The following is a 24,891-nucleotide window of genomic DNA, read 5'->3' on the forward strand; positions in this document are numbered from 1 at the left end:
AGAAGAACAAATATTTGGAGGACAGAGGACAACAAACCAGTATGCATCTGCTGTGTACAGCACTGCAGAGACAGAAAAAGAATGTCCAACTACTATGCTGCAAGATGTCAACCATCACAACAGTCCTAGTCACACCAGGCAATTGCAGATGATTATAGTTGACCTCTGGGATGAAACCTACTGCCATATCCTAGATGATGTCACTCCCCAACACACTGGAGCCATTCCCTCTTGCCATGCAGAGGTGCTAGCCACTAAATTCAGACAAAATAACTGAAATGACCATCTATGGAGGCCATCACAGAATAAAACTCTCCATGGAAGACAGTTACCAAGATATCAAGAAATCTGATCAACATACAAACTGATCATAGAATGGATGCCTTCACAACCTGTTGACATAGCTGCTGGAAAATCTTTCAGGATGTGAGGTCATGGTCCAAGAAACTCTTCTGTTTCTGACATTTCGTCCAGGACTGCGCTGGACATACTCAGAGGCGCTCCTTTGCTGAGTCTTGATGACTGACCAGTCTGACGTCCAAGAGTGACACAAATACTGTAGGAAAGAGGATGCAATGTTAACTTAGCAACATATGGACAGCAGCTCTGGAGAATCGCTAGACAGTTTTATCTTTGACAAGATGACAATCGATAGTTAAGTTTTATTTCTGACAAGAATTATCTCTGCTCATCACATGTTACTTAGACCACGTTCCCTTTCCTACAATATTTATGTCACTCTTGGACAACCAATTGGTCTGTCGGCAAGACTTGGTGGAGCAGCGCCTCTGAGGATGTCCAGCACAGTCCTGAACGAAATGTCAGGAACAGAAGAGTTTCTTGGACCACAACCTTGCATCCCGAAAGATTTACCAGCAGCAACATACAAACTGTCCAAGCACTAGTCGACACAGGGGCTCCTTTTTATTGTAATGTTAAATGCTGTCAGCTAAACAACGCTATGTTCCATGATATGAAAGCAATTGTGCTGAAGGTCACATATGGGAAATATGTCCAACTGACAGGAACATGCACTGCAGGAGTAACTATCAATGACAGAACACTGTCCTTTGAATTTGTTGTTTTAAAAGAACGTAGTCATAATGTTTTTCTCAGATGAGACTTCCTGCATAGACTGTGGAAGATTAGAGCTCCATATTTACAAAGCTATTCCAAAAAGCACATATAACAAAAACTGCCCTGGGTGGTCATTTGTCGCTGACAATGTTGTTCCCCTGCCATCATCAATGAAATGAGTTCCAGTCATCAATCTAGCTGCTCAATTAAACTGTGAAGCTTTGTAGATTGTGAAGAGCTACTCAGATTCACAAAATAAATCTACACTTTGGTGATGATTATAAGCATTGCAGGTGGTCAAGGACAACTTTGGATAACTGTCAGGAGCATTCACACAACTCATCCCTAAAGGTATGTGCATAGAAACAGTTGAACCTATCAAACTCCCAACAGAAACTGGCCTGACTGATGAACAATGTTGACGAGTGTTAGCCATTCTATACAATTTTTGGATGCTTTCAAATCTGGAGTGGAGAAAAGACAGACCAGGCAGCCTAGTGTAAAACACTGTATTAACATTGGGGATCATCCAGCGATTACCCAGCACTTGCATAAGGGGTCACCGACTGAACTATGCATAATTCAGGAGGAAGTACACAAGATTCTGCAACATGACACCACTGTACCTTTAGAAAATCCTTGGTACTCTCCCGTGGTCCTTGTGAAGAAGATGGATGGGACATGGCATTTCTGCATCAACTACTGACAACTGAACAAAATTACTAAGAAAGCTATCAATCCATTGCCACACACTGATGACATCCTAGACTGCTTGACAGGAGCAAAGTATTTCTCAACTATGTATGTGTAGACAGGCTATTGGCTAATCAAGGTTGACAAGGCAGAGAGACTGCCTTCATAGCTCCTGGCAGTCTCTATGAATTCAAAGTCATGCCATTTGGACTATGTAAAGCACCAGCCAACTTCAAGCGTATACGTACGCACACAAAGAAAGCAGGTTATCCACAAAGCGGAATCAGCATGTAGCAGCCTGAACCATTGCAAGAACATCCCTGCATTATCGAATAGGGCAGCGTACAGTGGCAGCAGGGTTGCAGCATCGATGGCAGCGGATATGCATCTGCTGGCTAGCCAGAATGAATGATACGTTACTTGCCCGTTTCAGCACGGCAGGTGGCCACATGCTACTATTGCAGAATTAAGGAACTCTCGCATTGGCATCTCGGCAATATTTCTCAAATGATATTACATAAGTTATTAGGTGAAAAATTTTGATTCTTTGATTATTTATACCTCATATAGCAGTTTCATGATGAACTGCCTATATTTTCATTCGATTTGATGGGCATGCATTTAAAAAGAAAATCTGGCAAACACAATACAGTCCCCTAAGCTGACTGATGTTAACAAAATAAAAAGCACAACTTGAAGAATTCAGTGTGGCCTTGCAAGAATTACAATAATAGTTTAATAAAGGTTTTGAGGACACTGCCAATCTTACATCTGTTTTCGAGACTATTAGCCGTTTCAGTTGAAAGCACCCCTGTGCATGAGCAGATGTAACTGATTGACCTGCAAGGTAGTTCCAGTTTTAATTACAGATCTTTTTACATAAAAACTGCCCAGGATGTCTACACTGCTTGTATCAGGCAGATTTTCCAAGTCTCCATAATGAGGTTGCAAAAGTGCTACAATACTTTGTTCGATATACTTGTGTGAAAGACCTTTTTCTGATTATGAAACTAAGTAAGTCACAATTATGTGGCAACTTGAGTGCAAAACTTGAAACTGTCCGAGTCTGTCCATATGCCGACAGTTTGTACCAGATAAAAATTATATTGTGTCTTCAGCTTGCCAAAAATAATTGGCTATTACTGAACACTTATTTTGTTGTGATCTGTGTTGTTGACACACACGTATGTAAGTATGACTGTACTGGCACTTAAATGTGGCACATTCGCTGTTTTCCCCTCTTCTCCCTTTCGCGCTCAGACAGTATGGCGTGGTGGTGGGGAAAATGTGAAGTGAGGCCGAGTGCTTTGACACTCAGGCTGAAATCTTGGGTGCCACTGGTCTAGGAGATACTATGTATTTAGCAAATTGTCAGTCTCTTATTTCTTGCTCATGATGTGCACAATGATCAGATTTTTTCCATCACATATTTATCACATCTGAACATTTTTAACCATATAATTCACAGTTTACATCCCGAATAAATTTTCACTCTGCAGCAGACAGTGCGCTGATTTCAAAATTCCTGGCAAACTAAAACCGTGTGCAGACAGTATGAGAACAAATGACACTAACTGTATCTGGTAGGTCACACAGAGGCCCAATTGACTAACTTCAATGCTGATTAACTCAGAAATCGTACAATATATAGAATTTTTTCCCTCGACTTTCTCAGCACAACCTACCCTGCAATACCCTTATAAGCTTTTCAGACTGTTTGTCAGCAGCCTGTATAGAGAGAAAGAGCAGTCCTAACACACTTCCATGGGGCACTCTTAGTGATACTCTTTTCTCTGATTAACACTTGCCATTCCAGGTTCTGTTAATTAAGAAATCTTCGAGCCACACTCATATCTGGGAACCTATTCCATATGCTCAGACCTTAGTTAACAGTCTGAAATTTCGTGTTATCTTTGCCACCCTCCTTTTTTGCTTAGTTTTCAAGTATGTTCCTTATTTTTAGTGTATTGTATTGTTTCTCAGTGTTACATCCAAAATGAATATATACCAGTTAATTACACTATAGTTATAACATCTCATTTATTTCCATTATTGGAAAAAACACCTTTAGGTTAAACTTTTTCAGTGTAATCAACTAGAGAACAAATGACTCTGGAACCAAACAATATCGAAAGCTTTTCAAAATAAAGGTCACACGTTACAAGTTCTCTTTTGAGGCATTATGCTGCCAAACCATTAACACTTTACTACAGTGTGAAACTGCTGCTCAGAATCTGTACATAAAAGCCAAACTGCCTTCAGTACAACAGTGGACATTTGACAAGGTCCACATTTTCCGTTGTTATGGAAAGTTGCTTTATCACTGAATTCTGAAGTAATTTGTATCCCCTGCCATTCTAAGCCCTTTTCCACAGTGTAATTAACTGAGTTCATCATTATAACCCTAGGGTTGAAACAGTAACCCAGAGCTGTGAAAACAGACTTGCATAGTTCTGTGGCCATAAACTTGTCAGCCTAGTTTGAATGCACAAACCAGTGTGCTTCGATGTTTCCTACACCTCTTTCTAAAAAGGTTGCCTCCACATTTTTCAGAAGTTTGCTAGTTTCATCACTAAAAATTCCTTTTTCCTATAGTACAGAAACTAACTTCAAAGTATTATGACTTGGAATACTAAGCAGGCCAGATGCCATGTTGACTTATGTGCTTGCAAAAGCTGAAGTGTCATATTTTGTTGTTATTTCATTTATACTTGTATACTACAAAAATATGCAGCTTCATTGCTGCACAACATTAAAGATCTTTGCAAAAAATGGCTCTGAGCACAATGGGACTTAACATCTGAGGTCATCAGTCCCCTAGAACTTAGAACTACTTAAACCTAACTAACCTAAGGACATCACACACATCCATGCCCGAGGCAGGATTCGAACCTGCAACCGTAGCAGTCGCGCGGTCCCGGACTGAAGCGTCTAGAACCGCTCGGCCACCATGGCCGGCGAAGATCTTTGCAAATTGGATCATTTTTACTAAATTTGTCATACAAAAAAAGGGTCAGGAAATGTGATGTCAAAAGTGTTATTGAGTACGAATTTTTTTATCTTCTTAGTTACTTATTTTCATCCTATTTGACCATTTTTCAATGTTATGATGAACATGAAGTTATACCTATCATTTACATTATATTTACAACACCATACATAGCACATTTATTTACATTATACTAACTTGAGAAAAACATTAATTAAAGAAAAAATAACGAACTTCCTGGCAGATTACAACTGTGTGCTAGCCCGAGACACGCACTAGGGACCTGCTAAACTATCACTGTTGAGAGAACAGAGAGAAATGGCTTTGTTCAGTAGGTACAGCATTTCCTCACAAAAGACAAAGTCTGAGCTCAAGTTCCAGTCCAGCATGTGGTTTTAACTTGTCTAGAAGTTTCGTAGCACTGTACATTGCACTAAACGGTGAAAAAACTTACTCATGCAACATTCTTTAGAATTTAAGTTTCTCCCGACATATCAAATGTTCAAACAATATAATGAGAATGCAGCCTGGTGACGTTTCTGATAACTGCAGAGGTGAACATCCTGTCAGTTTCAAGGTTTTAGGGCCTTAAAAATGACGGGGTGTTAACGTCTTGAAACACTGGCAGTTGTCAAAGGTGCCCCCCCACCCCTGCTTCTGCTGCAGTCCCATAAGTTCTTTGAATGACAATCTGAAAGCTAGTATATAGCAGAACCTCTGTAGAGTTTGGGAAGCAGAAGAGTGGTATTCCAGACTAAAGACATGACACATACCTGCATGCACAAGAGTACTGACTGTGAAAGGCAAGAGTTCTGGTGTAAGTCCCAGTACTGCAACAGCTTCTCCATGTCAGGGAGTTTCATTCAGAACTGAACCTTGGCTGAATATTAATATAAGATTTCAAATCTGTGTTTATTGCATAAAATTCCCTGCATGTCACAGTGTATTCTCTTTTTCCATTCATTATAGCATACTGTACTGGACACATCTTGCTGGACAGTTTATATGATTAACGTACTGCTGTGCTCTTGATTTTGATTAAGGATGTTGTCTTACTGAGAGTGACTTTATTTGGATGACAAGGACAATACTTCATACATAATTTATAGGGCTTATCAACAGAAATAATGAAGAGTTCCAGAAGGAATTCCACCAAGAGAATCAAAGGGCACTTGCAGGTCAGCAGCATTGAAGAGGCAATGAAAAATTTCAAGTGTGGAAGCAACTGCCTTGCAGATGGCTTAGTGGTAATTCAGAGCAGCTGAAGTAAGAAATTCAGTCAACAAAGCCTAAACTTCCCAGAAATGGCTGATTACTGTTGGGAATCTGCAGGTTGGACCATACCTTCAGATATAGTCATGTCTGTTAGTGCCTGTCAGTGTTAAAAAGTCACTGTAAATTATTTCGGTCATCTTCAGAATGAAACCAATAAGAACATCTATCCAATACACTAAAATTTATACAGAAATAATCATGTTCTATGTTTCCATTTAGATCAGATTTCTGTAAGAGCCTTTAATGGGAAAAAGTTCACACAACAAACTTTTAAGGGCAAAACTATTTACCAGATAGTACAACAATGACTTATTAGTATAATTACCTGTATCACTGCAGTCACATAAGTAAGTACCATTTCCATCAATACATTTACCAGTATTGCAAGGATTACGTACTGCAGCACAGTCATCTATATCTTCTTCACAATACTTGCCCTTATATCCACTGTAACACTTGCATTCTGGACTCTGAAAATAATATTTTATTCCGTGAAACAATATGTAACAACATTTTATGAATAATGGACATATTAAACAGGGACACAAACACTGAAACAAGTAAAGGCAATGATTCATTGTATTGCAGAGGAGTTAACAGACCAGTGAGAGTGTGTTTGCAAATTTTTAAGACACATATATGTATCTGAGGACCCAGATGCTATTATGCAATACTGCATCTGTGTGACTCGTACTTTACCCTTCTTGTGTACATCAGTGACTTGCTTCAGCAGTCTGATTTGAGACAAAGGCTTGTTCCTGTAAATACTGAAGCTCACATAAAATCCATATAGCTTGTTGTGTGTTTACTAAAATGGTTGGTTGGTTGGTTTGGGGAAGGAGATCAGACAGCGTGGTCATCGGTCTCATGGAATTAGGGAAGGATGGGGAAGGAAGTCGGCCGTGCCCTTTCAGAGGAACCATCCCGGCATTGGTACTAAAATGATGTTTAACATTCATGCCATGCTATAGATATTGGCAAGTGAAGTAAAATTATCAAGATAATAACAAATCTCTCACAGACAAATAACAATGTATTGCACAGGAGTCATGTTACCTACTGGAGAAACATGTCAGTGGTGGCATTGCTGTATGAGAAAGAACAGACACAGTTGTATGAATGTGATGGAAAGTTTGACACTATCTCTAGCTAGTGGCATGTCCTGCACTTCAGCACGCAATGAAACAACCAGTTTTTTTAGAGTTAATGAACAGGCTCCCAAAAATGAATTGGAAAAGTGACTCTCAATAATTTTCTGATGAAAATGAAATTAAAAGTATTTATGACAATTTTGAGGTAACAAAACAAAATAGTCGCAGTCACGGCTTGAAAATTAAGAGAGGGAAATAGTAAAGACACTTGAGGAAGATGGGGCAACAGAACACACAAATGCTGAAATTGGTGGCCATATGTACACCAAATTCTGTAATTCACATGAAATGGGACACACAATTCACTACTGATATGTAAAGAAGTGGACCCAAGACACAATTGTCAATTACAGCCTTTGAACCACAGCAAGTTAGTTAAATCACATCACCCAAAATTGCACATCAGGCTCCTTGCACCTAATTCTTTTTGCCAGCACACACTACATGTACAAAGCATGAAACAGACATTTTGTTATGATGATGTGAATGCCGTCAACCTGCATGACACAATCTTCACTCTCTAATTACATTCTGTTAATCTGTTAAGTGCATTACAGTATCAACCTACACTTTGCTATAGACTGAAAATATGTGACTGTGTGTCAAAGAAGATGCTGCACTGAAGCATCAAAGAAACTGGTATAGGCATGTGTATTCAATTGCAGAGATACGTAAACAGGCAGAATACGCCGCTGCAATCGGCAACATCTATGTAAAACAACAAGTGTCTAGCACAGTTGTTAGATTTGTTACTGCTGTTACAATAGCAGGTTATCAAGATTTAAGTGTGTCTGAAGGTGGGGTTATAGTTGGAGCATGAGCGATGGGACACAGCATCTCAAAGATAGCGATGAAGTGGGGATTTCCCATACGACTATTTGCAAGTGTACTGTGAATGTCAGGAATCTGGTAAAACATCACATCTCTGACATTGCTGTGGCGAGAAAAAGATACTGCAAGAACAGGACCAACAACAACTGAAGAGAAAAGTTCAATGTGGCAGAAGTGCAACCCTTCTGAAAACTACCACAGATTTCAATGCTGGGCCATCAACATGTGTCAGTGTGCGAACCATTCAACGAAATATCATTGATATGGGCTTTTGGAGCTGAAGGCCCACTCGTGTACCTTTGATGACTGCATGACACAAAGCTTTACACCTCGCCTAGACCCGACATTGGACGGCTGATGACTGGAAACATGTTAACTGGTCGGATGAGTCTCATTGCAAATTGTATCGAGCAGATGGATGTGCACTTGTATGGAGACAACCTCATGAATTCATGGACCCTGCACGTCAGCAGGGGACTTTCAAGCTGGTGGAGGCTCTGTAATGGTGTGGGGCATGTGAAGCTGGGAGTAATATGGGACCACGTTACGTCTAGATACGACTCTGGCAGGTGACACACATGTAAGCATCCTGTCTGATCACCTACATCCATTCACGTCCATTGTGTGTTCATATTAACTTGGGCAATTCCAGCAGGACAATACAACACCCACACATAGAGTAGCTCCAGGAACACTCTTCTGCACATAAGCACTTCCACTGGCCACCAAACTCCCCAGACATGAACATTATTGAGCACATTTTGGATGCCTTGCAACATGCTGTTCAGAAGAGATCTCCACCCCCTCATCACTTATGGATTTATGGACAGTACTGCTGGATTCATGGTGTCAGTTCCCTCTATCACTACTTCAGACATTAGTTGAGTCCATGCCAAGTCATGTTGCGGCACGTCTGCATGCTCATGGTGGCCCTACATGATATTAGGCAGGTGTACCAGTTACTTTGGCTCTTCGGTGTACATATATTCTGTAATTTACTGCAGATCTGTTTTGCTAATATGGGCACAAGAAGCACACCCAATTGTGATTCCAGTTATTTGCTTGTTGCACAAGATGCAATGTTTTTTGTAGCGCTGTGTTTTAACACCACATCACCACACTACAGAATGAAACAGGAATATAGCATTTAACAATTCAAGATGTTGTACGAAACCTCACAGATACACTATGTTTGGCTTTCAACATTATGAAAGAATCCCAAGTCACATATCTTTTGCTAATGTGCTCTTTCTGATAAGTGTATGAAGTATATACTGTTTCAATAGAATACAGGGTTATTACAAATGATTGAAGCGATTTCACAGCTCTACAATAACTTTATTATTTGAGATATTTTCACAATGCTTTGCAGACACATACAAAAACTCAAAAAGTTTTTTTAGGCATTCACAAATGTTCAATATGTGCCCCTTTAGTGATTTGGCAGACATCAAGCCGATAATCAAGTTCCTCCCACACTCGGCGCAGCATGTCCCCATCAATGAGTTCGAAAGCATCGTTGATGCGAGCTCGCAGTTCTGGCACGTTTCTTGGTAGAGGAGGTTTAAACACTGAATCTTTCACATAACCCCACAGAAAGAAATCGCATGGGGTTAAGTCGGGAGAGCGTGGAGGCCATGACATGAATTGCTGATCATGATCTCCACCACGACGATTCCATCGGTTTTCCAATCTCCTGTTTAAGAAATGCCGAACATCATGATGGAAGTGCGGTGGAGCACCATCCTGTTGAAAGATGAAGTCAGCGCTGTCGGTCTCCAGTTGTGGCATGAGCCAATTTTCTTTATTCGTCGACTTCCGCGAGCTACGCGTGAAACTTGCCCACACGCGTTCAACCGTTTCTTCGCTCACTGCAGGCCAACCCGTTGATTTCCCCTTACAGAGGCATCCCGAAGCTTTAAACTGCGCATACCATGGCCGAATGGAGTTAGCAGTTGGTGGATCTTTGTTGAACTTTGTCCTGAAGTGTCGTTGCACTGTTATGACTGACTGATGTGAGTGCATTTCAAGCACGACATACGCTTTCTCGGCTCCTGTCGCTATTTTGTCTCACTGCGCTCTCGAGCGCTCCTTCAGCCGAACAAAACTTTATGAGTTTTTCTACGTATCTGTAGTGTGTCGTGACCATATGTCAATGAATGGAGCTACAGTGAATTTATGAAATCGCTTCAATCATTTGTAATAGCCCTGTAGTTCACAAAAACTTGGAGAAACACAGTCAGAAACACAGAGAAATTAAATAGTGAGAGATCTACTAGATCAGGAGTCTCAACAACAGAATGTGGAAAGATCAAGATTGGAATTGCGTGAATGCATGAGAAGAATTTGCGACCTTATTGGTGAAATCTTATACTCATTCATTTTTCCATATTATTATTATTATTATATTATTATTTTAAATAAGTCTACAGGACAAAATATTATTCAGCCCTTTAAAGAGAGCACACTGGTTGCTGTGAAACACTATAGGTGGTGTAGAAATGGCATCAGGCAGGCATGTGAGCTCTACACAGCTGCAGTAAGTCATGGCAGGGAAGTGGTGTGCACGTGCCAGATTGTTGTATAGAATGAGCACAGGAAGACAGTTGACACTGAGATGTGACAGAATGGTAGAAAGAGGCTATCGTGCTTGGACATGCACCTGTCCACAAAATGAAGGAAGTTACCGGATTTGTTAGTGGACCAAAATTAACTGGTCAATGCGCCTGAAAGGATGATGTACCACTTGCAGCTGTCTAACAGTCTAACACTGTGTAGGAACAGCGGTTGTAAAAAAATTCTAACCGACAGCGACCAGAGGCAAGTGCCATACCTTGTCAATGACAATCAGTTTCAAATCTGACTAACTGTTGCTGTCTGTGAATACAGCTGGACTTCAATCAGTTTCCAAGTGAATATTGTGAAAAGAACTGTATGCACTGCATATCTGGAATCAGGAATCTAGCAAAATACCATTGTTCATGACTGCACCTATTCAATGGACCAAACAACACAGAAACCGTACTATAACTGATTGAAAGTGTGTAGTGAAGTCATGATTTGCCTAGTGAAATCTGGAAGTTGTGATTTTGCCTCTTTTCAAAATTACCAAGAGCCACTTAACTCATACCATGTGTAGAGTGTAGTTCAGGGCAGAAGTGGTTCTGTGATGTTTTGGGGATCTTTTCTGTGCTGTGACTTGGCCCTACTCATTTATATTACTGACACAAACCAGGATGTTTATTTCAACATTCTCAAAGACCAAGTGTTGCCCCTTTTTTCACACATTCATGATGTGTACGCTGTGGACACTCCTATCTTCCATGATAACAACCACCATCCTTGCAGGGCTGCAAGCATATATTCCTGGTTTGACAAACACTCTATACATTCTATAGAACCTCAATTGGCCCACTAAAGCATCTGATCTTAACCCCCTGACCAAAAACCAGCGATGAGAGAAGTTCGTATCAGCCGAGGTACCACCACATCTCCCAAGCACCCCTGTCGCTGATCACTGCCACTGCACAGAGACCTTTGACAGCCGTGCTTATCAGGGGCCCTGCACCAAACCATTTTTCATCCAGACTCTGCTCTCGCTTCAACGATGTAACATCTGGCCATGCTCTCAGGGCCTCATCCTACGTGACACTACATGGCTCACTTTGTTAGCTGCCATATTTCACCAGAGTTCACACTAACAACAGGATTTCACACCCATGTCCAGTTTCCATGTTCTTCCAGAGTCTGGTTAATGAGAGAAGCACTACTGTGTTCTCTGCTCTGCCTTCCTGAGCTGTGTTTCTTTGAGGGCCTTTACTTAACTGCAGCTGTACAGAGTCTCATGCCAGACACCCAGTTCATCCCCCAGTATCAGCGTCTGGATCACTGAGTGCAGTGTAGTTTACTTTAGTGCGGTGAAGTTCAATGAGTGCCAGAAGTATCCGGCATATTTACAACCATTTCACCCTCAGCCGTTTGGCACCCCTTTGCCACCAAGCATGCCACTGAAATGCATTTTCCCTCTGACTTTGCTGGTTCCCTTGACCACCATGTGAGTCCGTCTTAATCTTTAACTTTCCCACTTTTTTCCCACGGACACAGAAGACATGTATATTGATACAATTCCAGTGAAACCCTGTGTTAATGTCCCCCTTCTCGACATTTCCCTTCTTGTGTTGCCAGACAATGTCAAACAAAATACTATAAACTGTATAACAGTTTGCCCTGTTCAAAGTCTCTACCATGAGCAAGGACCAACCCCCCCCCCCCCCCCCCCCCGCCCCTCCCGATTAAGAGATTGTAACACAATAAATTTTGTAGTAGTAGTTAGCTTTTAGAAATAAATATTTCACAAACCAGCTCACGTGCCTCTTTCAGTACGCCTTATTATGTATTGTTTGTCCTCTCTAATTAGCGTGTCTCTGGAAACATGTTTGCCCTTAGCTGCATAGAAGGGAAGCTTTAAATCATTCCTTCAACACCTTCATAACCTGGCACCTCTATAGAGTCTAAACATCAGTGAGCTTTGGCAGTCTCTATTAAAAGGTAGTCAACCTTTTTACCTACCACCCACTTTTTTTATCTCTATTAGTAGTAAAATTTTCAAACCGTCAATCAGTTCCACAACAATGATGATTTATACAGTAGGGAAGTAACTTTATAAAATTTATGAAGCAGAGTTATAGCAACTAAAAGGATAAAATAATAATTATTTACTGAATACTTTATGTCAAAGTTTCATGAAAACATGACAAAAATGTATTTAAAAGCCCTACTGTCTGTCTCCCACCATGAAATCTGGAACGCCAAACAGTGGGCAGTTGAGACCAGGTTAACTACCACTGATGCAGTAGAGTATTGTGCGACAGACAGCACATGCAGGTCAACCAGGTCTTCTTCAAGACACCACTTGTGAAGACCACACAGTATGCAGCGTCTGCACAATATTTTATTGTTCTGCCAACTGTTGTAACATTGGGGGCAGCACACAACCCATGTACAACTATACAAAGTAAGTAAATATTCCTGTGTGTTTTTGCAATGAATTTTCATTCTGTAGGAGACTGTGCATCGATCTGAAACATCCTGGCAAATTTTAAGTAGTGAGCATCATCTTAAAGGAACCATCTGGCATTAATATTAACCAGTTTAAGGAAATTGTGGAAAACCTATCTCTGGGTGGTTGGAACAACCCTCCTCTCAAACACGAGCCCTGTGTCTTAACCATTTTTCCACCTCATTCAGTCAGAGTAGGCAGCAACAGTAGGAAAACTTTACAATTTTTAATTGAAATAATAGAAAATGAGTGCCCAAAGTTAGTTCTAACTGTATCTTTTGTACTGCAAGTGTTCAAAACTAAACACTCTACCACCATTGTACTTACTGAAGAGAACAGACAAAATAGTACTGAAATAATAATGGTCTATTTTAAGTAAGTGGATTTTATTTCTAGTCCCACAACTGGACATCATATAATGTGTGTGTCAGAGCATGAGAGACTGCATTTGAGTACTATAACTGTAACAAAATTAGGGGTAACAACGTATGTGAAAGATACCAATATATAACACTAAGTGTTGTAGTTAAGACAATGAACCGAGCGAGGTGGCGCAGTGGTTAGACACTGGACTCGCATTCGGGAGGACGACGGTTCAATCCCGCGTCCGGCCATCCTGATTTAGGTTTTCCGTGATTTCCCTAAATCGCTCCAGGCAAATGCCGGGATGGTTCCTTTCATAGGGCACGGCCGACTTCCTTCCCCGTCCTTCCCTAATCCGATGAGACCGATGACCTCGCTGTCTGGTCTCCTTCCCCAACCAACCAACTAAGACAATGTGTTGAAGACGGTACTACAGTCAAACTTGTTTAGTTAAAGCTATGTGCAAACTAATGAATGTTTAAGAGAATGAAAGCTATAACTTGCAATGATTTTTGAGTACTTTTTTGCCGTACGTTCTATTTTTCTAAATGCAGGGGGTTCAGGACCTCACTGACAAACTTTGAGAGATGGAATATCACTGAAAGATGATCATTTCTGTTAAGGAGCATGTAAATTTTGCTCTGCCATTTATGAGTTAAACACATGGTCATGATGCACACCACAACCTAGTGGCCTTCTGCCCTCCTCCTAGAAAGGTGGTTGTTCTGTGAAGTCATACCATCCCTCTCACTCAGCTTGTTTTGTTATAGTTCTGTATCTCCAGTGACATGTACCTTATCATTGTCGCATTCAGCTTTGTGGCAATGCACATAGATTCTTCCCATCTGTTACATTTATCTATTCACAAAAATAATCAATTTTCTTTATTAAATTTTATAGTAATTTTACCTAGTGACATGTAGCACTTACCTAAAAACCTTATGTTCCTATTTACACTTAATTTCGCTTAAATTTACTGTTCAGGTTATTGTTTCAAGTGTTCAGATTCCATCTGTATAATTAGTTTTCACTAGAGCACTGTTAACTAAAAGTTACAGTTAGTTAAAGCAAAGCATTATAGTTCACTGCATAAAAAGGACTTATGAGTTAACACTTATATTTGAGAAGGGTGACCTACACCAACTTTTCTGTAAAGTATTTTAAATGACCAAACACTAATTATCTTCCACATTAATGAAACCTGAAGCTCATAAATGGTCCCACTTTTCATCACAGATTTTGTCAAAACCACTATTTCCCAAACTTTACTACATACTTTTGTTACCTTATTTTTTCTGTACCATGTGAAATACAGCATTAATGAATTACCTCACTAATTAACCATTATGTAATTTGCCATTATTTGCAATATGGCACCTGTTCATGCAAACAAACAAATTCACAATGCAGAAGAAAAATAGTATCCATGTATTTTTCTAAATTTCTGACTAGTAATATTTTCTATAACTCAAAATCACATCAGTTCTTGCAGTTGATCAAAAACACTGAATTCCAACTTAGCTATTTTCTAAACCATTTTGTTATTTTCAAAATAATAGTTTGTTCCTACACAAGTCTTTATAAGATCATCTCTGTCATCAAATAGTCAATCCGTGGTTTGAAAGTAAATGAGTAACATCTGTGTTGGTCGCGCTCTGGTTGTTGACTCACACAACAATTTTGCTCATGCTATAAGTGAAAATACATGCATTGACAACTGCAAAACTCAAGAATTTTGATATTTCATTATGTTCAAGTGAGCTTTGTGATTTAAATTAATGGACATTTTAATTGAACTGTGATGTGATCAACAAGCATAGCAGACTATCAGTGTTATTGAACCGAGCTATCACTAGACTCAATGATTTGTGTTATGGGCTTAATTAAATGCATCGCCAAAGTGTAACCATCTTTAACAATTCAAAACAGGGCAGTAATAAGTGAGAACTATGAAAATTTTATATAAATGTGAACAATGTGTTTGTGCCACAAAAGAACAAATTCTTTTGCCACTGAACAGCGACTATTAAACACTGAGGGTTTGTGCCTGGGCAACTGCGGTAATAATTTTTTGTAGTGTAAAAATTGGTCACCACACTTAATAAATAAACTTCATGTGGAATAAAATGTGTACTTTATTGTCATCTATAGCAGGCCTGATCAGGAGGTGGCTATGCGAACATGACTGCTCACACTCGCTGGGCACCCGAGAAGCGTTCACACTCATGCTAAAATGTGGCTGTTATACATCATTATGTAGTGCAGTGGAAGTGCAAACTGTGCACTGTCTACAGAGGAATGACATTACGTTAAGTTCACCATGGCACAGTGCTTAAAGTATAAAGTAGCTCTTTTAAAATTGATGAAAATCAGCATCATGGCCGGGTTAGGAACTTCAAAGTGAAGGTCAGACACCCCACAATCAATTTATGATATGTCACTGCAGGGTGCCTAGCTACAGTTAGAACTTACACATCTGCATGTGACAGGCTGTTTTATAATAAAATAAGTCTTGTACAATAGCGTAAAAATTTTCTTCAACATAAATTTCCACAACTTCGCAAGTTTGCAACTATGATTATGTTGATGTTTGGGCCTATATATTCTTGTGAGTAACTTTTTTTCCCCATTGAAGAGAATGAAATCCATCCACAGAAGCTCACTGACAGATCCACAGAAGCTCACTGACAGGCCCACAAAGCTCATTGATAGACTTCAATTTAAAAGCTTATATTTGAATTTGCGGTGCTAGTGGTACGAGATGTCGACACTTTAGTGAAAAGCAAAAATGCAGTGTTTCTATGTTTAACACGTCAATAAAATTGTCAAGAAATACATGTTGATGTCAATTTAAACTTCATCCGAAAACGACGTTCACTGTAAAGCTGCAACAATCATAACAAATACAATGTTTCATATGTAACTGGCCCCATGTTCTTTGCCTCATCCATTAAAAAAATTTTAAGTTCACTTTCTTCTCATTTCTCAGCAATGTGACAGTTTTAGGAAATAAATTTGCAACAAAAGGCATTAATTAATATGCCATGAAGTGATACATTTCTATAACACTATTAGCGCAAATTGAACAGGCTCACTGATAACAGTTTTTCAAGCTGAGGAATAGATTGGTGAATAGGCCTGTTCTAATGTATTGTGGTGTGTACATCTTTGAGCAGACACAATTCTGCACTCATTTGAACTTTCAGCTTCGAGGTGATAAAGACTGATGCTACAGAGGATGAGACTACAAAATTCAGGTCTGTTCCATCACAGCTTGTGTTGCTATGATACTGCAACTACACTGACATGCATCTTACCAGAGCTGCATTCAGTTTGTGTTGTTGTAATACTGCGTCTTCAGTGTTTTGCATCTTTATAGCCTTGAAGTCAGGTATTCTTGATGTTAGCACAAAACGAAACATGGAGTATGGATTTGATGTGCTCACTGACATGATAGTCTATAACGGTGACGTGATGAGAAATTGAAGAGTAGCTCTTCATATCTATATACCAAAATCAGTTACCTAACAGAAGACACCCACACCTCAGTACCTATGCTGCTATGCAGGGACACTTACACTACATGATCAAAAGTATCCGGACACCACCCAAAACATACTTTTTCATATTAGGTGCATTGTGTTGGCACCTACTGCCAGGTACTCCATATCAGTGACCTCAGTAGTCATTACACATTGTGAGAGAGTAGAACGGGGTGCTCCGCGGAACTCACAGACATCAAACGTGGTCACGTGATTGGGTGTCACTTGTGTTATACGTCTGTATGTGAGATTTCCACACTCCTACACATCCCTTCGTCCACTGTTTCTGATGAGATAGTGAAGCAGAAACGTGAAGGGACATGTACAGTACAAAAGTGTACAGGTCGATCTCATCTGTTGATGGACAGAGACCGCCAACAGCTGAAGAGGGTCGTAATGTGCAATAGGTAGACATCTATCCAGACCATCACACACGAATTCCAAACTGCATCAGGATCCACTGCAAGTACTATGACAGTTAGGCAGGAGGTGAGAAAACTTGGATTTCATGGTCGAGCGGCTGCTCATAAGCCATACATCACACTGGTAAATGTCAAACAATGCCTCACTTGGTATAAGGAGTGTAAACATTGGACGATTGAACAATGGAAAAATGTTGTGTGGAGTGACGAATCATGGTACACAATGTGACAATCCGATGGTAGTGTGTCAGCATGGCGAATGCCTGGTGAACGTCATCTGCCAGCATGTGTAGTGCCAACAGTAAAATTCGGCGACAGTGGTGTTATGGTGTGATCATGTTTTTCATGGAGGGGGCTTGCACCCCTTGTTGTTTTGCATGGCACTATCACAGCACAGGCCTACATTGATGCTATAAACACCTTCTTGCTTCCCACTGTTGAAGAGCAATTCAGGGATGGCGATTGCATCTTTCAACACGATCAAGCACCTGTTCATAATGTAAGGCCTGTGGCAGAGTGGTTGCACGACAATAAAATCTCTGTAATGGACTGCCTTGCACAGAGTCCATACCTGAATCCTATAGAACACCTCTGGGATGTTTTGGAACGTCGACTTCGTGCCAGGCTTCACCGACTGACATCGATACCTCTCCTCAGTGCAGCAAACCGTGAAGAATGGGCTGCCATTCAGCAAGAAACCTTCCAGCACCTGATTGAATGTAGGCCTGCGAGAGTTGAAGCTGTCATCAAGGCTAAGGTTGGGCCAACACCATACTGAATTCCAGAAATACTGATGGAGGGCCCCACGAACTTTTAAGTCATTTTCAGCCAGGTGTCCAGATACTTTTGATCACATAGTGTATGAGAACTATGATGTTTGATTCTTCAGGATGTTGGTGGTGGCATGCATAATGTGAGAACATCAGATTTTGAGGATTAAGTGATCCTTAGATTTAGCAATGAAACTTGAAGTAGCACGTCTGCTATTGCCCGTGTTATGGGAACATGTCACACATCTTTTTGGTGAGTACTGCAGGGGTACAACATACATGGGTAGCATCTCCACAGGATGCAGTTTTTAAAACCAGCTGATTACCCATATCATATGCAGTGGTTCTTACACCAGAGCTATCTGTCGATTTTGGGAAACACTGGATATGACAAGGAGGACATGTTGCACGTTTCTTTGGGAATGTGTCAAGAGTATGGTTTATCTTACTCCATCTGCCACTAGAGATGAGCTGATAGCCTGAATAATTTATGCTTGCCACCAAATGCAACAGAATCCTGGTGTGCTCCCCAGAGTTGGACTAGCATTGATACAGAGGTGTACAGCATGTACTGAGGCACAGGGCAAATTGTTTGAAACATTCATGTACAAGGGTAATCCCAAAAGTAAGGTCTCCTATTTTTTCATAAGTACATAGACCTGTTTATTTCTACAATGGTTTACATCAGTTTACAGCTATAACATTTAGCTATTTTTCGACATAATCACCATTTCCGTCAATGCATTTTTGTAGATGTTGTGGCAGTTTTTGTATGCCCATGTCATACCAGCTTACCGCCATGCTGTTCAGAAAGTTATGAACCTCTGCTTTCACCTCGTCATCGGAATCGCTGAATCGCTGGGACCACAATTAATGCTGACAGGCACTGGGAGACTCTGAAAAAACTAAAATTGGCAATTCAGAACCGGAGAAGAGGAATGTTGAACAAGGGCGTACACATTCTCCAGACAACACTCACCCACACATCACTCGGCAAACCACTGCTCTCCTGCAACAGTTTCAGTGGAACATAATCACCTACCCACCCTATAGTCCTGACTTGGTGCCCAGTGACTATCACCTGTTCCCTAGGTTAAAAGAACATTTGGCCAGAAAGTGATTCAGCTCTGACGACGAGGTGAAAGAAGAGGTTCATAACTTTCTGAAAAGCATGGCGGCGAGCTGGGGCATACAAAAACTGCCATAGCTAAATGTTCAAGATGTAAACTGATGTAAACCATTGTAGAAATAAACAGGTCTATGTACCTATAAAAAAAATAGGAGACCTTACTTTTGGGATTACCCTTGTAAATCACTGTCAGAACACACATCATAATAATAATAAATGATAATTTTTGTGCAAATGTAGTTACTCATTATTGGGACCATAAGGACTTTTTAAGGCTATATGTTCCTTAATAAAAGAATCATCCTGTTTCTGTGACCTATCATTCCTTCAAGTTTGTCAGTCAGGTCCTGAAACATCTTGCATATGAAATTCAACTTATCAAGTAGTATACAAAGGCACACATGCAAGCACAGAAATATAGCTGATCCATCAAGAATGTGAGATAGTATAATTTTTTTATATTTTAACATGCACATATATTGTCTATCTAAAATCATTCTCATATTTACTTAGAAGAAGATACTGTCATCAGAACTATAAATCCAAGCAATTATAGGCACATTTTATACAACTGTAGTGTGTAAGCTTATACACAGTATATAATCATACATAAAATATTTTTTAAAAGATTACCAAGCAGTCAAATGATGACATTATACAACTTTCAGTGAAAGGCATGAATATAGAAATGAATGTACAGTTTGTTTCTGATTATTGAGACATTCTTAACATAGAAGTGGCCAAAAAGTCCTGAAATCATTGCATAAAACTGATGTGTAAGGTATCCAAATAAAACTCCAAAGCAAATTAAGATCCCGAGATAACCATCTAAATATTTGTGGACATTCTGTACATCTTGTTACCATGTAACACACTCCAAGAGTCCAGCTAGACAAATACACAGAACTGACAAAATATTTTGACAACATACCAGTCTGCCACCATCTGGTGCCCTGATATACTGAGGATTGCAACACACTTAACAGGATCGAATAGCTTAGCGTTTCGCCATTTCCTACCATGTGATCTAGCCACACTAAAGATTAAGGTAACTGTAAGGTACGTTTCCATATATTACATAACTGTCAACCTTGAGAAGAGGCTGTCAGTAATCAAAAGGCAGTATGGGATGAGTCCTCCCCCAGAAAATTTTAGAAATTGGAAGCTTGATTTAGGTTAACACTTTGGTGTTTCATAATACTACAATCTGAATTGGTTACAGTACTTAGGCCTACTTTTACAGTACTTCCTTTTTCATTACAATTATTGTTTACCTCCATGTTTTCACTTTCCTTCTTACCACAGATAGCACGAAAGGTAAATCTGTGACTACTGGTACTTGGGACACCTACAAAAGTTTCCATCTTATTTTTTCTTTCACTTTCACTTTGGATATCACTTGTATGGTTTAATTTCACATTATCATTTGTGTTTGTCATGTCTTTACAGGAAACGTTAACAGTTGCTGACAAAACAATGAAAAAATCCTTAGTGACTAACACTGTGTACACAGTGTTTTTGAATTCTAAAACGATGAATGAAACCACCAAACAAATGATGTCACAAAATTACTGAAAATTTCATAATTTTCTCCCAGCACAATTTTAAAAAAAAATTAAAGGGGATCATCATCATCATCATCAGTTATCTGCTATATTAGCAGGTCCTTTGCCTCTCCATTTTCTGCGATCCATTGCTTCCTTCTTAAGGCTGCTGTATGTTGTACCGTCCATCATGTCATCCAGTATCTGGAATCTCTTCCTTCCTCGCTTCCTTTTCCCTTCTACATAATCTTCTAAAACTGTTTTTATCAGTCCATCATTCTTTCTTAATATATGCCCAATCCAATTTCTTTTTCTTCTCTTTATTACATCTAGTAACTGTCTTTTCTCTCCCACTCTTCTCAGTACCTCTTCATTTTTTACTCTGTTCATCCAACTTATTCTTTCCATCTTCCGCCATGTCCAGATCTCAAAAGCCTCCAGCCTTTCTCTGTCTTTTTTCCTCATAGTCCATGTTTCAGCGCCATATAGAAGAACACTCCATACAAGACATTTTATGAGTCTCTTTCTGAGTTCTCTGTCCAGACCGCTGCAGAAGATTCTCCTTTTCTTATAAAACGCCTCTTTTTGCCATTGCTATCCTTGTTTTAATTTCTGTGGTGCACTTCCAGTCGGTATCTATCCTGCTTCCAAGATACTTAAAATTTTGCACCTGTTCTAGTGTTTCTCCATTCAGCACAATTTTTATTTCCTTATTTCCTCCTATTGCCAATACTTTTGTTTTATTTGTGTTAATTTTCATTCCATATTTTTTTCCGTTAGTTGCAATGGTGTCCACCAAATCCTGTAATTCTTTTTCCCCTGTGGCTAGAAGGACCATGTCATCAGCAAATCTCAAGCATCCTACTCTTCTTCCTCCAATTTCTATTCCTTTGTCATCTAATGAGCATTGGTCAATCATATTTTCCAAGTACAGGTTGAAAAGAGTAGGTGATAAACAGCATCCTTGTCTTACTCCTTTCCCTAGTCTGATACAGTTTGTACTTTCTCCTCTCACTTTAACTGAAACTTTTTGATTAAGGTATAATGAGTTTATAAGTCTTCTGGTTTTCCAGTCCACTCTCTTTTCCCTCATAATAGTCGCCAGCTTGTCCCAAACCACATTGTCAAATGCCTTTTCTAAATCGATGAAGTACATATATAGGTCTCTTCCTTTTTCAATAAACCTTTCTCCCAAGATTCGCAGGAGCCCTATTGCATCTCTGGTGCCCGTATTCCGACTAAAGCCAAACTGCTCCTCGCTGAGATTCTCCTCTATTACTTTTTCAAGTCTTTTATTAATTATTCTTAACATCACTTTGGCTGCATGTGAAATGAGGCTGATTGTCCTGTGCTCGCTGCATTTCTTGGTTCCTTGTTTTTTCGGTAATGGAATCATTACTGTTGTCAAAAAGTCCTCAGGCCATTCACCACTGTCATATATTTTATTACATAACCTCAATATTTCTCTTATTCCATTGTGGTTCAAGCATTTTAGTATTTCTCCCGGTATTGTATCTGTACCTACTGCTTTGCCATTTTTCATTGCAGCAATGGCAGACTTTACTTCTTTCATTATGATGGTCGGTCCTTTCTCTTCATCACTTACACTGTTGTGTGATTCAAGTTCCAGAGTTTCTGGTTTGCTATTTGTGTCATATAGCTCTTTTATACATTCTTCCCATCTCTGGAGGACATCGTCACGATCTTTGTACACTACCTCTTCGTCTTTACTCAAAATTTCCATAGTAGCACTTCCTGCTCTGTTTTGTTCCCATGTCATAGTCTTTACTCTGTTGTATAGTAAGTCGTATCTTCCCTTCCTGTCCAGTTCTTCAATTTCATCACATTCCTCTTTTAGCCATTTTTTCCTAGCCTGCTCTGTTTCTCTTCGCAGTTCGTTATTTAACCTTCGGTTTATCTTTCTTGCATCTTCAATGTTCTTGTTTTTCAATTTCCTTCTCTCCTCCATCTTGGAAATCATTTCTTGTGTGACCCATGGTTTTTTTGACCTTTTCCCTTTTACATATCCTATATTTTGCTGTCCTGCTTTAATGATTCCTTCTTTCAGCATATTCCAGTACTCGTTGGCATTATCAGGTGCTTCTTTGTCTCGTAATGTGTTTAGAAAGTCCAAAGACAGCATTTCTATAATTTGTTCTTTGCTGGACCTTATCTTCTCTAGATCCCACTTCTTCACCATTGTCGCCTTTTTCAGTTTTTTCATTCTTATTTCTATTTCTGCCATAAGTAAGTTGTGGTCACTATTAATATCTGCACCTGGTAATGTGTGCACCTTCTTGATTCCATTCCTGTATCTTTCTTCTACCAGTATAAAATCGATTTGGTTTCTGTATTTATCCCCTGGTGATTTCCAAGTGTAGAGCCTCCTCTTATGGTTCTTGAACCATGTGTTTGCCGCTATCAGCTGCCTTTCCCTGCAGAAGTCAATTAACCATTCACCTCTGTCATTTCTCTTTCCAAGACCATGACTGCCTACTATGTTTCCCTCTTTCCCTTCTCCCACAATGGCGTTCCAGTCTCCCATTACTATTTTGCAGCATTTTTTATTTTCATCCATTATTCTCTCTATTACATTGTACGTTTCCTCTACAATTTGGTAATCATGATCTGAAGTTGGCATATACACCTGGACAATCAGTAAATCTTTTTGTGCTCCTTTCAGCCTTACACCAATAACCCGGTCATTTGCATAGTCTACATATTCCACACATTTAGCCAATTCTTTTGTCATAATCATTCCTACTCCATTAATTCCTTTTACTTCTCCTCCTGAGTAGTAGAATACATATTCATCTGACTGCAACTCTCCATGTCCATTCCATCTTACCTCAGCAACTCCTACGAGGTCCATATGATTCTTTTCCACCTCTCTTTTAAGGTTTTCTAGTTTTCCTGCTTGTAGCAGAGTTCTGACATTCCAGGTACCAATTCTCATTTTGACTTTTTGCCTCCTTTCAAGTTGTCCCCCTCGGAGATCCGAATGGGGGACTATTTTACCTTCGGACACTGATTTAACATGAGAGGAAGCCATTTTTTGTGCATAAAATGGAGACTGCATTATGCAGGGAAGATAATCTGCGGTGGTATTCCGTTGCCTTCCGCAGTTCTGGAGGCCGCCCCTAACACGGGATACAGACACCTTTTGCAGCCGCCCGCTCCGGGTCAGATGCTGCATGAGAAGTATAGGTTGGAAAATGAAAGACCCCTAGCCCTCGAAACCTAATAGCGCCAGGGTCAGAAAAGAACAAGAGCTGGCCGAGGGTGGCCAGATAGTAAAGATAAAAGTGAGGAGTCTGGCATAAGTAAGTGGAAGCAATGCCAGGACTCAGCTCGGGGCCTCGTGGTCGCCAGCCACGTATCACTAGGTGTGACTCCCTGAGGAATTAAAGGGGATAGCCATTAAAATAATAGTGTCAGCATGGTATGTATTATTAAGTGTAGATAAGTAAGTGAACTGCACATCTTGTGATGTCTCCCAGTTAGAAAAACAGCAACAGCCTTGAACCTTGTGACTTAACTTGGTTTGAAAGCAGTTATGTTCCTATCCTTTAAGCTCTCTTGTACAGAATGAAAAATTTTCGTCATCACTCTGCATAACCTATCTTAGTAAGTCATGGTGATGAAATCATTTTTAGACAGGTTTATGGTGTTCTCAGGAAGGAAAACACTACAATCTAGAAAACATTTTAATAGCACATGAGTAACAAAGTAGAAACAGTAGCTTTCCGATTTTTTACAACATCGAACTGTAGAATGTCTATTTCCATTATTTTTTAGTAACTTTCCATAACTCCATAACAAGGGTGCTTAATATGTAACAATTACAGACAATCTGTAGTAGTTGGCAGCCATGGTATTATTCAACTGTAATCTACTGTCTTCATTATTAAACAGGCTGCACTGTGAATTTCCACAAACTCACAACACACGGGCAGTAGGTTGTTGCCTGACAGATTTATTCAATTGGAATTCACTGTATGCCCTTTGGTGACAAAGTCTTCAGTTATTTAGGAATAAAGGAGATG

The 24,891-nt window shown here is 39.8% G+C and overlaps 1 protein-coding gene across 1 annotated transcript in view; it reads right to left on the reverse strand.

Annotated features, from left to right (window-relative positions):
• Positions 1 to 24,891, reverse strand: part of LOC126184763 (protein crumbs) — a 301,898-nt gene that overhangs the window by 14,101 nt on the left and 262,906 nt on the right. The window contains exon 29 of the mRNA XM_049927313.1: positions 6,360 to 6,504. Coding sequence (XP_049783270.1) covers positions 6,360 to 6,504 — 145 coding nt within the window. The remainder of the gene's footprint in view (positions 1 to 6,359; positions 6,505 to 24,891) is intronic.

Source organism: Schistocerca cancellata, chromosome 4 (genome assembly GCF_023864275.1).
Source record: "Schistocerca cancellata isolate TAMUIC-IGC-003103 chromosome 4, iqSchCanc2.1, whole genome shotgun sequence".
In the NCBI taxonomy this organism is placed as follows: Eukaryota; Metazoa; Arthropoda; class Insecta; order Orthoptera; family Acrididae; genus Schistocerca; species Schistocerca cancellata.